This window comes from Lutjanus erythropterus, chromosome 1 (assembly GCF_056507025.1).
Source record: "Lutjanus erythropterus isolate fLutEry1 chromosome 1, fLutEry1.hap2, whole genome shotgun sequence".
In the NCBI taxonomy this organism is placed as follows: domain Eukaryota; kingdom Metazoa; phylum Chordata; class Actinopteri; order Lutjaniformes; family Lutjanidae; genus Lutjanus; species Lutjanus erythropterus.
The window spans coordinates 36,205,684-36,220,898 of record NC_139317.1 but is presented as its reverse complement, the minus strand read 5'-3'; the positions used below and the strand labels follow the sequence as shown (position 1 = coordinate 36,220,898).

The 15,215-nt window shown below is 40.4% G+C and overlaps 2 protein-coding genes across 3 annotated transcripts in view; one reads left to right on the top strand and one right to left on the bottom strand.

Moving 5' to 3' along the window:
* adcy7 (adenylate cyclase 7) overlaps positions 1–1,685 on the top strand; it is a 38,615-nt gene extending 36,930 nt beyond the window's left edge. Inside the window, exon 26 of the mRNA XM_084720886.1 lies at positions 398–1,685. Coding sequence (XP_084577012.1) covers positions 398–544 — 147 coding nt within the window. The 3' untranslated portion in view covers positions 545–1,685. The remainder of the gene's footprint in view (positions 1–397) is intronic.
* A 33-nt stretch (positions 1,686–1,718) lies between these two features.
* brd7 (bromodomain containing 7) lies at positions 1,719–15,071 on the bottom strand. 2 transcript variants are annotated; one of them, XM_084720864.1, is made up of 17 exons: positions 14,920–15,071; positions 14,315–14,508; positions 14,127–14,214; positions 13,980–14,037; positions 13,711–13,855; positions 12,027–12,137; positions 10,715–10,884; positions 9,658–9,772; positions 8,587–8,662; positions 8,132–8,239; positions 7,884–8,019; positions 5,769–5,880; positions 5,615–5,662; positions 4,782–4,866; positions 3,445–3,588; positions 2,081–2,221; positions 1,719–1,896 (listed from the first exon to the last, which is right to left on the bottom strand). In XM_084720864.1, exons 1-17 carry the CDS (start codon positions 14,966–14,968, stop codon positions 1,826–1,828), a joined length of 1,851 nt encoding a protein of 616 aa, XP_084576990.1. In that variant the 5' UTR covers positions 14,969–15,071; the 3' UTR covers positions 1,719–1,825. The 2 variants fall into 2 exon arrangements, with proteins under 2 accessions (XP_084576990.1, XP_084576999.1); XM_084720873.1 differs by having other exon boundaries at positions 5,615–5,659.
* Positions 15,072–15,215: the final 144 nt, after the last annotated feature.

The window sequence follows — 15,215 nt, the reverse complement described above, 5'->3', positions numbered from 1 at the left end:
TTGACAGAGAAATAAAAACTGTTTCCATCCTTAGCCGGCCATAAGAACGTCCCATGAGATGAACATTTCATTTGATCTTCTGCTGAAATTGCAGTTTATTGCTGTGCATCACACTTAATCTGTGGATTCAAAGCAATTCATGCTTTTACTTCAGCCTCCACTACATAATTAGTTTGCCTCTGCTAATGACACCGCTCTGTCATAGCTGCAAGATGATGGTGTCATAATGAAGTTGAAAATGAATACATGTATTCAGTAAGAGAAGTCAGATGTCCATCTGCCGCAGGGAAGTTGTCACGGTGGATTTTGGGTCTATAGACGTGGTTTTAAATCTGACTAACTCATAAAAACGGAAACTTTTCAAAGCTGCAGTTGTGCGTTCTGTGTCTGCTTCCAGGTCACAGAGGAAACGTCCAAAGTGCTGCAGAAGCTGGGCTACTCGTGTAACTGTCGGGGACTCATCAACGTGAAGGGGAAGGGGGAGCTGAAAACCTTCTTTGTGTGCACCGACATGAGCAAGCAGCAGGGTATGGTGCTGAGCTGAGGCCAGGCCACCACAGCCGACAGAACTGGACACAGAGACTCATGTACACAAGTCACGAGTTGATAGACTTCTGTATGCCACAGAGCAAACTGTAATACAGCTGTGCTCCTGTGATGTTGCTGCGTTTAAAGACTCGAGTGCTGCCTCGCTGTGTGGTGGATATCACAATCAGTCAACACTTTCTACTCTAGACCCTGTTGGACAAACAGTCAGTACATACAATCGCCATGTTTTTCTATTCACGAACACATTTACATCCAGTGATCCGTCACTTTTGTACTTTTTTTTGGTCTTTAACTTAGATGTTGTTTGTGATAGAAGTTTGTATTGTACTAATGCCAAATACAGTTATGTGATTTTTGAAGACCTCTGGTCCTTTAAAAACAAAACAATGGATTCTGTTTGGATCTCAATTTGAAATCCATCTGGTTTTCCTGTTTGAGAAGGGATGGGCACACTGCTCTACTGCATGACATCTGCAAGCCGTTTCAGTATCAGGAACAGGCTGTACAGAGGATAAAGATACAGAAAAACTCTTTTTTTGCTAAATTCTTTGGGACAAAGTCACTAAACAAAAAGAATTTCTCTTTCTGTCCATGCTACCCATCTTAAAGTTACTGTATCCTCTACACCTTTGATGACCCAATAAATTTAGTTTCAGGTGTAACAACCTTTATGTGAACATCTTTTAGGTTCCAGCTGTGTAGTCTGGCCAGAGTAACACCTGTTTAATATTACATATACGACAAGATATTTGCGACATTTCAGGAGGAAATGGACAAATCCATGTGCTGTATGTATGTTAAAGTGTTGCTGCTTGTCTGCATATATGCTGCAATGAGGGAAGCCTGTGACTCGAGCTCTCCTCAGTATCTCAGTCTGTGTGATCTAACAATCTTAACTGCCTGCTGTGAATGTTTTTCTGGCTCCAGCTCAGATGATCAACTGAACTGATCCGGATCGCTCTCTGTGTCTCTGAAAACTTGATTCGTCTTGTGGCCTTAATCTTTTGAAGACCATCATCATGTCTGTAATTGTGGTTACATAATAATAATGATGATGTATTGGCCTTTATGTGAACAAATGTGACATTGAATTTTGTACAGTTACAGAATGTAATAAATGGTTTCCTAAGACTGCAGTTCGTCACACAGTATTTCACAAGAGCCACGGCTTATATAAAAAAAGGTTTATTAATTGAAATGCATACAAATGTCACACAAAAAGCACCTTTCGTACAAAACTTAAGTTATTCAACTGTTAACAGTGGGTGGAATATAATTATACAACAATGACTGGAACTGTATCCTGAGAACTGGACAAGGTCTCCATCGGTTCAGCCATATCCTGCACTGAAAACATTGAAAAGTAGAACATTATTAAAGTTTTAGATGTGCTGAGTTCCTGTTGAACTTAGCAACTGACATATCATAAAGTAGCCTGTTGTTGACAAATGAATGTCAACCAGAAATGTTAAGTTTGTATAGTGAAAACCAGTATTTCAGAACTTTTAATATTTCCAGTAAAGGTATTTACCTGTGGTGAGGTCAATGAAGCGCCCAAGTGGTTCTGGGGGTGCAGTGATGCCCATGGCCTTCCTGATGCCGTACACGCTGCTGACGTCACATGGGGCGACTTGACTAGTCAGCTCAGCCAAGTTCCCAGTCACCTTCTCAGCTGCAGACAGGAAAAGTCAAAAGGAAACCTTATCAACACAATAAAATATTGAAGACTTTGTGTTATTTGCATTGCAAGAAGAGACATTCAGGCCCAATCATAGCTGACAAGTGAGTCAAGATTCTCTCTCCACTTTGCTGATTTTTGCAACAGATTTCACCTTTAGCCAAAATATTTTTTACTGGATATTCTGTGTGATGTTTAAGGTGTAGATTGACACTTCAGGAAATATTTATCTGCTTTCTTGCAGAGTTCAATGAGAAGATTAATACCACTCTCATACCTTTACGGTAAATATGAAGCTAGCAGCCTGTTTGTATAGCTTAGCATAAAAACTGAAAACAGAGACAGACAGCCTAGCTCTGTCCAAAGTCAACAAAACTGCAGAAACTTGGCTGTGCAACATGGCAGCCTACATGGAGGAGGACCTGCATGCTCTGTAGATATAAATGGCTCATTCTAAGGTAACAAAAACCCAACTGTTATTTTCAAGTGATTATACGCTAATGAAATCATACTATCATATTCCATCTCTGCCATATTCTGCCAATAAACACCTGGAAATCTTACACACTTTACCTTTAATCATTCAGAGTTTAAAAACATCACGCTGTGGTTTTACAGGAGCCAGGAGCAGTAAATTCCTGAAGTCTTTGCAGGTTGCCTGGCAACCTCACAGTAACAACAATTAGATACTATGCTTATTTTTTGTACTGATGAAACAAACAAAATAATACTTGTTAATTAGTGTGATTTACAGGTGGATTACCTGTGGACAGATATAGAGCTAGCTGTTCCCTGTGTTTACATTCTTCATGTGAAGGTATGCTAACCAAGTGTTGGCTGTAGCTTCATATTTATTGTACAAACATTCAGAGTGGTAATTAGCTTGAGATAGCAAGCTTAGTAGGTGTAAAAATACAAGGACAACACATACCAGTTTTCTCTGGGTACTACAGATATTACACAGACACAAATTGGCACACATACCCCACCAAAATGAAGGGAATTCTCCCGGATTAAAGAATACATCCCTAGGAATTAGGTCAGGTGATTTGACTCAGATCGCTGTCTGACTGAATTCTTGTCTGAAGCTACAAGACAAAGCACATCTGGGCAGGATGGTTGATAAAGAGGTAAATAGAGAGCTGTTAGAGGTCTACAGCTGGTGGTGACTGCCTGAGTGGAGGAACAAAGGGGGCCATGCACTTAAAGCCTCTTACCCAGCTCCAGCTCCTTCACAGTCGGGGCCAGCAAGCAAATCATGTTAGGTGGCTGCTTGGCGCTGAGACGTTCCTTCTGCGCTTCCTGCAAGTCATGCAGAAGCTTTGTAGTCTCATCCAACTTCTGCTGGAAGTTCAGGGCTTCTGTGACAGACAGACAGAGTTAATGCTTCCTCTGGGTTCCTCCAGTTACCTTGTGGTAATTCCTCCTGTCCCTGGTCACACGTGTTGAACACAATACAGCCTTTCATTTTCAGCCCTCAGGCTCACCGTTAGTCATATCTGAGAGAGCAGAGAACAAACTCTGATGGGCTGTTTGAAAGATCTGAGAGGAAACATAATGGGAGCCTGAATGGCTAAATGGGTCATCTAACTGCTTTAGATGACGGCTGTTTTGATTTTTTTTGTTTTGAATGACCTCACTGCCAACAGCATTTACAGTGTAATTATGAATTTCTTTGTTCACATAATTCCTTTGAGACATAAAGCAGCCAGGGCACAAATCTGTGCCCCGCTCTATGACTTGGGAAGATCAGATCTGGGATCTTTGATGAGAAAAGGCAGTTATTTCAGTTGTAAAGGTTATTTATCAAAACAATTCCCTTATTGTACAGGTGAGAATGTTTTGCTGCTTCTCTGAGTAGCTTCCCTGGTTTTTTAATGTGAACTGAGATCTACAAGACATCTGATGTGTGCATGTTTGTTCACATCTATGTGGCAGGGTTATACTCACATTTAGGCAAAACTACAATGTGATTAATAGGATATGAAATGTAATTAGGGCAGAGACTAAATTAACTGATCAAGAGAAAATCAATTAACAACAATTTGAAAACAAATTTATCAATTATGGTATTTGATCCTAGCTACTCAACAACTGAGCCAAGATAGTGTACAAAACGCCTGTCTAAAGGTATTTTATTAATTTTCTGACTAATAAAAAAAACTGTACACTTCAGTTAAATGTAAGACTTTTTAGGATCCTTATGAATACAATTTAAGACCTATTTCGATCCATACTGGCAAAGAAGTACGAGCACAGTTTGCATTAGGCATAATTGGGTCAGTCTTGTTTTGTAGGTGTTACAGCGTGATCAGTACAAATTTTTCTCAAGGCAAGACTAAAATTAAAGCTACTTTACAATAACATTATATAGTCATTTTAATTTTGTAATTAATTAAAAATTTCAGCAATTTAACAAATTTTTAACATTTAAGGCCTAAAATTCAGATTATTGGATTTCAGACCTTTTAAGACAGTTGAGGGAAATGCAGATTCCCTAATATTTTTTGAATTGATAGACTAATCTATGATGAAATTTACTCAGAAGTTTTACCTCCAGAGAGCACTTCGTCCTGCAGGCCTGCAACCGAGTAGAGGAAGTCGAGTCTCTTGCAGTTGGATGCTTCGGGTTCAGATACCTACAAGAGCGGGGGTGGGGGGGCACAACATGTTTAGTCAGATTAGAGAAATGCATTCCACACTAGACAGCTGACGCATTGAGGGAACATCCAGGTCTTTTGAAGCCTCTTTAGTCACGCTGCTTCTTCGCTCCAATAAAATCAAACCTAATGAAAAGCTGCAACACCCGGGCAGGGGATGAGAGTAAACTGGAGCGTGGCCAAGAACAGCAAACAGCCAGGACAGAGGGGTTGCTGTGCGCCTGATGGAGGGGCCTGTACCTTGGTTTCCTCTGCTGCTCTGAGGAGCGATTCAGCCACACAGCCAGCGGGCACTGAAAGAAAACACGGGGGCCTCTCCAAAATTCTCCAACAGCGAGCACTGAGCGAGCAGCGCTGCTGCGTTCTGAAGGGAAATGTTCTTTCCGTGCGTAGATGGGTCACAGCTTAAGGCAGGCCCCTGCTATGTTGACACAGCTGGTTGACGCGGCAACCATCTGCAGAGGCCATCTATAATGACAACATGAAATGAAGTACCTACACATGAGGTGTAATGTAAGAACACGTGCTGTATGCCAAACAACGGCACTGCTGGAGCTCGTCCTCTGAACATCGCATCCAGCTCTGATGAGCGTGAGCGTTACGTAGCACACGCTGATATGTCTCATTATGAGCTTGATGTCTATTTCCACTTGGACTGTTCAGCAGGACACACTAGGAACAGAAGCTGTGGATCTCTGAGGACTTTTAGATTTGTACAGACTCTCACCTCCATGTTACTCCTGTCCTCTCTTGTATTTGTCACCTCCTCCACCTGCTGGACAGAGAAAACAAAAATTCAGTCAATGATACTCTTTTATCCTGGCCTGGTTAAATCAGTAGATACAACTTGGGTGAATTAAAACGTCGCAGTAGGTGCTTACCGACGCCGTCTCCTTCAGGCTTTTTGAATGCTCTCCGTTTGTCACTGCATCCAGAAGATTGTCGGCCAGTTTGTACGCGTACTCGTCTGATTTGGCCAGGAATTCTGACAAGCTGCCAGACACACACACACAAAAAACATTTACCACTCTTGTTTTTCAAGCAACAGCGGGGTAAAAATCAGAATCACTTTCTTTGCCAAGAATAACGAAAGGTCAATCTCGACTCTGCTGACACTCGCAGAAACAACAGCTGAACCTCAGCTGAAGACAGAGACAGTCGAGTTGTGCTGCTTCTCCATGAAAAGAATTAAAGGCCTGAGGACACGACAGACGATAACCACAGAATAAAGTCAAACTAAATACATGACTGCTTCCTGCCACAATACTTCAACACATACAATGACAAGCAGATTGGAGCTGAACATTCACACAGCGAAGCACAACAGATGACAACCTCCCACAAGAAGAATGCTTCCAAGCATTTATTCCATTTTTAAAATGTAGTAGAGTAAAGATGAATGCACTCAAGAGAGATAAATACTTGTGTTCAGGACGAACCATAAACGACACATAAGTACAGTGTTTAGACTTTGTTTACTGAGTTCCTGTGTTTTAGGGTTGTACCAAATGTCACTTTTTTACATTCAAGATTCAGATTCTATTGAAGTGTTCAAACAAAGCTTTGAATGTCCGTCAACATATTAATGTAGTGATGGTAGGGCAGTGAGGTTCGCTGGGTGAAGCACTTGTGCAGTGAGAGAGACAAAAAAAAACGCTGCCATCAGTTTTGTTTCTATTTGAGCTGCCCCTATTAGTTAACTTAATTGTTATTCAGTGCCAAGAGTCTTAGTCAACCATGTTTTCATTTATTTGTTAATTGCAAGAAACAACAGAAATGAAACGAAAAGAAAAAAACACTTCAAATTCCATTCAAGAGCTGAACGTTCCCATTAGGCCTAGGGGATTGTTGCAACAAGGACCTTTTTTCCCCAGTGCTCTGCTGCTAGCGGTGCTGTAGCTACCATGAGCAAGTTAGCTCAGTTAACAGTCCTATGAGACAAAGCATCTGAGATCAATGGAGGCCTGGCTTGACAGGGAATACAGCACCTGAGGGGATTTGACAAAAAGGAGCTCTGGGGATGATGAAGACATGGCGAGCTCAGGAGTGGACAGGAGGCATGACGTGGTTGAGGAGCAAGTTTGTAACTCAGCGACTTAAGTCTGTGCATATTTTTTATTTATTTCTGTGTTACGTGAGGTTATGCTGTTAAAGGAAACTAACAAAATGGCCAGCCTCCTGCTGGTTGTTCTGACATATTCAAGATCATGAACCTTCTTACTGTTAGTATTTAACAGCCAGTTTGCTTCATAACCCAGAATTTTTAAATTAATATCAAATATGTGACAACTATTTGTGATGACTAGTCGACTAATGCCTTAAACTGACAACTACTGGTCAACTAAGAAAATCTTTAGTTGGAGACAACCCTAGTTTCAATGACAACAATATACAATTTCAAAGTTTTTGCTATTAACTTGACAAGCATGCTCTGGCTGTGCAAAACAACTGCAGACAAAGCAAGGAAAAATATGACTTTTCTACTTCTCTGCCTCTGTTCTGCTGACTGATCTTTGTGTGTAGCAGTTTAACGCAGACGAAAGAACAGAGAAGTTAGCGCAACCATAAATGACAGCAAAACATGGTAGAAAACTCTCAGCACAGTTTTGTTTCTTTTCATTCATTTCCTTTTTTGTCTCCATTATGATAGTGTCTGTCTGACATATCATAAAGTAGCCTAACCTTCATCTGCAACTGGGCAGAAATACCGGGTTTATACAGAATGAATACGTATGCAAAAAAACAAAAAAACAAAACCTAAAAGCAGAGTACTATGGGATAACTATACACAACAGACAGAAGATGTAACCACACTGTAAGGACTGATGGTTTGACGTCAGAATGAGGCCCAGTCTACAACTGACAGCTGAACTCCTCCTGACTGGATGCCCTCAGCGACAGACAAAAACATCTGGAGGGCAGTCAGGAATGCTTCATGTGACGTTGTGTGTAAATGCCACAGAGCTCGGGTGCATTTGTCGTCATGCTGCACATACCTGTCTGAGCCCTGCAGACTGGAGTCCTCGCCATAAAAAGAGTATATAAGGTCAGAGTCCTCCTTGCTGATGTTGGCGAAGCTGGAGTCGTAGGTTGGTGCGTAGGATGTGAATGGCCCGTAGTTGATGTAGGACACTGTGGGAAGTGTTGTTATTGGCTTATGATCGCTCATGAAAGATCAACCAGCAGAGAGGAGAGGTCTGATATTAGAAATGTGCAGAAACATGAAGCTGGAGCAGTACGATACCTTGAGTAATCCTGTTCCTCTTGTCCTCCCTGAAGCCCTGCAGGGTGTTCACACCACTCTGCAGACGATTGGACATCATGCCCAGTTTCACTGGACAGTATCCGACATCTGCGGCAGGAAACACTCAGACATTTTACTTCTCTCCCCACTTCACTGTCTTGATTAATGTAAGATCTGCGACTAACATTCATTTTAATAAAGGACTTGTCTTCTCTGTTAACTTTCTAAACAAATAGAGAAAAAAGTCCAAGGTGAAATCAGCAAATAGTTTTTTTTTTGTCCAGGCAGCACTTCAAACTGCAGAGATATTCTGTTTGGAAGGCTGAGAAAAACAGCAAATCTTCACATTTTCAAAGCTGGAACCAGTAAATCTTTGACAGACAGCTTATTCATCTTCTGTTGATCAACTGATGGACTAATCATCTGAACTCTTTTAAGGTTCCAGATGAACTCACCTCCCACTGATGGATCTGCTGGGTTGAGGATTGCCAGAGTGGTGGAGCCGTCAGACTTCCGCCTTGCAAACTCCAACTGCTTGACAAATAAAATATATAAAGCCATTAAAATCACATTTTCTGTATGAGAGATGGCTGTGTTGCAGTTAAAGGGATAGTTTGGATTATCTGAAGAGGCACGGTATGAGGTATTTGTCTGTAGTCAGTGTTACGAGGTCGGCATGTCTTCACTTTGGAGAAGCAGCAGGAGTATCGGTGTAGGAAGCTGTTGTGGACAGGGCCAGCAATAAAATGTATTTTAGCCACTATAAAATATACAAAAACTAAAACCATAACCACTATATTTAGAATATTTTCATTGCTTTACTTTGCTGTTAGACAGCTATTTCCAACACGAAACCACCACTATATAAACCAAAGGTTAGTTCAGATTCACTGAAGACACACGATAATACCAGCAGACTAACAGGCCGAGGCAACAACTTCTGTGTTCTGTGTGAAGAAATGACTGTTTTTGCAAATGGAGTCTGGTTGAGCAAGAGAAAGTGATATTTGGCTTATATAACAGTGGGTTCCTGCTGAAAAAGGCAAAGCGAACTAAAGGGATGAAAATATTCTAAATACAGCATAGACATAACTGATTTTATTTTTTTAGGTAACATTTTGCTGCTGACCCCGTCCACGGCAGTGCCTATCTACCTTCTACTGTAAAGTAATACACTAATCACAGATAAGTAGCTCATACTTGTTCAACTCCACTTCAAATAATCCACACTATCCCTTTAAAAAATCAAGACAGACCCGGAGACAAACTTGTAAACCACCTATCACGACCCATGAAGAGGCAGAAACATTCATGACCCCAAGTTAATTGTTCTGAATGTCTTAAACACCAAATCCCTTCATAGGCTAAAAGTAAAGAATGGATTTTATCTCAACGGAGCGCTTTAAAAGTAGACACTTTTCATGTCATCTTTATGAAAAAGCAGTAGTGATATTTTTAATAGTGGCTCTAATGGTGGTTATGTCAATTTGCAAAAAGAAATACTGAGTTTAACCCTATTTGCTTACATCACACTGCAGCGCTCTGTTGGACAGCTTCCCTCCAGACTCTTGGATAACCTTGCGAATTTCCTCAAGCTCTTTCTCTGCCTTTGCTGCTTCGTCCTTGGAGTCCTTGTCCTGTCTGCAAATGAAACACAATTGAAAGACGGCAGATGAGACACACTGACCATGGATGAAAAGGTTTTTACTTTGTAGCAAGAATAAAAAAGTGTTCACACTGCAGCAAAATACTGCAGGCAGAGGGAGGAAGCACTTCTGTTCATTAAACGCCTACATTCTATTTTTTTTCCACCGATAATCTACCTGGAAGCGTTCTGTTGACGTCAGTACACGCCATCAAGATTTTATACGTAGGGTCTGCTGTCGTGGCACTGAAGGTAAAAAATAATGAATGAAAAGCAGGACAGTAAAGGATTTTTGGCTGTTCCTCCCCCGACAAGACATAACTAACACTTCATTTGAATCATCCGGTTCTGTTACATCACTGGGCAACAACACTGATTTTAAAGATGTACAGCCTTGAGAGAAAACAAGACCCAACATGCTGCGAGGCATTCCTCACATTCTCAGGCTCCGGCTCCACAGTGGAAAACTGATTCACTTTAGCGTCAGAGGAAAACAAACTCACAGACACCAACCCTGTGCACTGGTAGAGTGGGAAATTATTTCCACCAACGTGCTGCTTTTTTTTTTTTTGTTCCAACTTTTTGCTTCTGGCCCATTAGTCATCTCAGCCTCACCTGTGTTGATATGCAGCTGACAATTTCAGCATTTCTGTTTTTAAAATCTGTGACTGTGTACTGTAGTTGAATGATACTTTGCTCAAGATCAGGAACAGCTTCTGGCCATTTCTTGATTGACATGAGAGATTTTTACTCATATCACCCAACTCAAACTGACTTCACTCTATAAAATATGAAGCTTCAAGGGATTCAAGTCCATAGAATCCATAGTACAGCTTGCGGTCATGAAATCTGAGCATTCCTATCTTAAGAGCAGTTATGCTGCAGTGTTATTCGACTGTGACTTAAGGAAACATGAATACAAATTCAACATCAAGGACCTGGGTGTGCTAGGTGTCTGGGATCTCTCGCTGGTGTCTGTGCTCGTGGGTCTCTCTTTGTTCTGGTCCAGGCTGGTGCCCCCTTGTTCTTCAGTCTTGCCTGGCTGTTTGTTAGCAGGGTCAAGGCCAGACATGAACTCGATGCTCTGCTTCAGGCTCTCCAGCCTCTCCTGTTGTGAAAAACAATTTTAAAATGTTAGGATCAAGAAAGACAACAGAATAACTAAAGAGAAGAAAATGTGCCTGAAAGACCTGTTGGTAATACTGATGATGCAGTATGTAATCACTCTGAGAACATTTTGAGAGTACCTGCTGCCCCCATCTGTTGCATTACAGCAAAAGCAAAGTCAATTAACTTGGTTTGAGTGCTCCACATGACGTTTATAGCAAACAGACAGATAAAATATAGGGATGCACGATAAATATTGAGAGGGGGAAATTATCAACCAATATTGGTCTGTCCAGCTATATTGGTCAATATCTGCATCAGCATATATTAGCTTAGAAATATCTGCTATACTAATATCTGATTTCACAGATAGTCAAAGCATTTAATTTGAATTCTTAAGCAACATGCTCTGTAAAACCAAAGTATATTTTTGATGAGCTGTACGATAAAAACTAAATGAAGATTTGAAGCGTCAGAACTGTTCTTTGTTTTTGTTGTCATAGTGACGTCAGTCAGATTTGGTCCAGTCAGAGCCGTGAAATATTACATCATCCATTTTTGTTCACTACATCTTAGTCTTTTTTATCCCATTGTGCATTAACTACAGGTTATATGGACTTTTTTTAAAATACAAAAGTGTGAAGTGTTATTTTATCAGTATCAGACACGAGAAGGAGGTAATTATCAGTTATCAGTATTGACTGAAAAAAAAATCCATGTGTATCCCTAATAAAATGTGACATCTTGTGTCTCAGAATGAGATTTGCACATGTACAGGAAACAACATTTCAGTTTTAAAAGGTGATGAAATTTTTTGTCTGTTGAAGGATCTCACCAACCTGTGTCGACTGTATAATCAATTATCAGTCTTCTGAATAACGGTTTCAAAATAAACATTGCTACATTTACTATATTAAGAGAGAGTTTTTTTTATTCTAAATTTTAAAAAGATAGCAAAAATAATCAATGCCCCAAATGCTTTTCAGTACTAAAATGCTATTTTCAAAAATTATATTTGTCTACAATCTCTTCATGAACACAGGAGTGAGTGACCTACATGTTTTCATCAAAATAAACTGGACAATCCTGTTCAGTTGGTACGGTTCCTTGAAGAAGTCTTTTTCTGAATATTCACTTTCATACCTGGCTCAAGATCTTCATTCCAGAGTGTAACAGCTTTCGAGCTGCTTTGTGGTAAATCGTCTCAGGTTTGTTGTAAATCATGGCGTTTTCACACATGATCCTGAAATCCACCTGCATCAACAAAATACAACTCATCAACAATTGAGAACATGACAGCTCTTGTGAATAAAAACGCAGCAAGTGTTTAAAATTCTGGTCTACATGACAAACTTGACAGCCTGGCTCATGCGGTGTGCGGTTATGTTTTGTTTTGTTTTTTAAATCCATCATTATCAATGTCTTTCAAGATGCTGTTATTTTTAGGGATGTCCTGATTAAAAACTTTTTGATAACAGTGTCTATACCTTGATTTTAATAGTGGTTCCTGAACGATACTCTTTTCGATACAAGTTTCATTCAACAAAACGAAAATTACATTATTGTACAATTACACACTTCAAAGAAGGAAGCTGTTCAAAAACTGGGGAAGAGCTGAAGAAATATGTTTTTTTACTCTGTGCACTTTATTCAACCTGGATAACTGGACTAAAATAAAGACAATGATGGAATATCTGTCCAGTATTACACTTTATAAAACTACATAGAAATACAAACAACTGTCAAAAGGAACATCAACAAGCAAGAGCAGTCTGCCTAATCCAAAGAAGAAGAAGGGAATGACTGTGTCGATGACATCTGTGGTATTGGGAAATAGTGGCACAGTGAGTTGCACTTAAAGAGAAGGTTAACTCAGGTCTGACCATCAGCTTCAGGAGTTTCTCTCCTTTTACCTATCAGTGTGTAAACAATGCCATGTTAGCCAGCAGAAACATTCTTTGTCTCAACTCCAGGTTACAGAACCCGGTGGTGGTGAGGAGAGGATGTGACAGGACTTCCATCTGAGAGGACATATAAGTAAACAGACTCAACAACTGCCTATCCGGTTAGCTGCACTGGCTAATTAATAAACTCAATTAGTTTGCGGAATAATCTGTGCAGATCATTGGTACAAATAAGTAGCTGGTGGTACAAAAACAAGCAATGATCCCACTCTCTGTCTTGTTTTTCTTGCATGCTCCTACAATGTGTAACATAAGACAGTTAATCATTACCATTATTAAATCTTTGTACAACTATGCTGCGTGTTTAGCTGCTCACCGATGCTGATGAGATTTACTAAACAGGTATTCAATACCTACATACCAAATGATGAGGCGTTTTTCGATACACAAGAGAATTGAAGCAATTCGCTCAGTGCAAGAAACGTATTAAAGTTCACTACCCAGGTCTAGATCCTATATTTCTATTCACGAAGATGTTGATCAAAAGTGTACCTGATACATTAAAATAACAGCCGTAGACTACTAAAACTGACACAAACTACTTGATCCAAATACCGGAGGTCATGGTTTAAATCAACTATTAAGTTGATCAGTTTAAATTATTGATATGATGTCAATGATATCTGAGAGAATGTGACCCCTGAAATCAACACAAAGTGATTAGGTCAAGTCTCAGTGGGTTGGATTAGCGCTGCAACTCTAACAGGCTAAGATGGACAGAGTACAGTAAATAAAGGATCAATTTTTATTCAACCAATTACAGCCCATTTAAATATACCTGTATCAGCCCTGATGCCAACCTTATCCCACTGTGTGAGTATACTTAGCATACAAAAATACACGTATGTGACCCTGACAAATACCTTGAGTTCATCCAATGTCTGGTAGCACTCATTCTTTACTTTGTCCTTCATTGTACTGAAGTCCATAGGCCGTTTGATAATTGAAGAATAACCAGGAGCAATGAGGTCTGTCACTGGAAATGAGAAGAACGCACTGGGATCTTTCCTACAGAGAAAATACAGACATACAGTAAGCACTGTGAGAAGGCTTGCTAATGAATGTGCACCTGCTCACAAATAAAAAAGCAGATATACAATAACTGCATATCAATAAATGGTCATCACTGCACCTTTGGAGCTGCCTGATTAGCTGGTTCAAGGCCTCCTGAAGGGGAGTCTGTTCCTTTTCTGTGGGAAAGAATGACAAAATCCCATTAAGAAAATTTAATATAAAAAGTGTAGACATAAACAGTGAACAAAATGACATTTGGGAGTACCTTCTAGCTTATCCAGTTCTGAACGGATAGGAGTTCTACTCTGTTCATCATCTCCATCTGTATCCTGTCCTTTCTTCTTCTTTGTCATCTAATTACAAAACAAGCATTAATCTAACATGCAGGGTATCCATTCAAACATCCTTACAATCCCATCTAGAAGAAGAGGACAGGATCTTTAATGATTTCACCTTCTTCTTTCCTCTGTCATCCTCTGGTGAGCCAAAGCTCCTCTCTTTATCCTTCTTCTTTTTCTTCTTCTTGTCCTTTGGTTTATCATAATCCGCCGGCTGTTCGTCGTAAAAGGTGTCCCGACTCGAACTTCCCGTCGTCACCTCGTTTCCAGACACCTTCAACACGAGCTTCAGTGGTCTCTCTCCATACTCTGCACATATCAAGTCAATAAAAAGCTTTGAATGGAGCTAACGATGGCTATCTGTTATTAGCTGGCTGAGACCCCTGACAGCTGAGAGACAATAGCCGCTAGCAACTAGCTTACTTTACAGGCGTTACACCGGAGTTACAGCTTCAGTTAACATTATATTATAGTCTTAAATTTGACCTTGTATTCGTAGTTAATATTTACACCGAAATGTGTTATACTGACAGATACATGCGGGAAATAAACCGCTAAATGCTAGCCTAGCAGTACGCTAGCTAAACAACGAAGGTAGGACTGTGGTGGTGCTAACACGGCTAACAAGCGCGAAAGTAGGGATTCCAACCTCTGTTTGTAAAAAATAAATCACAAATATTTCAGGTGGATACGCGTTTGAACTATCTACAAATTAAATACCTTCATATCCGTGTTTTTCGGACTTGTGCTTTTTGTGCTTCTTGCCCATTGTTTGTATTTTGACCTGCTACCGGCCGGTTGCTCTCTCTGATCTCTGTGGCGGAAACTGCACAGAGCGACGCAGGCCGCCAGCGCCTCCCGCTGGTGAGGCGGTGTTAACGCAACGTCATGCGACCACCATAATCGCCGGTAGGGGGCGAAGTAAGCTTAATATTAAATTCAGCCCTCGACCAAACCCTGCTTAACTTTTAACCTGCGATGAGTACCCCCATGATGTGATGGAGTGCATCTGTCAG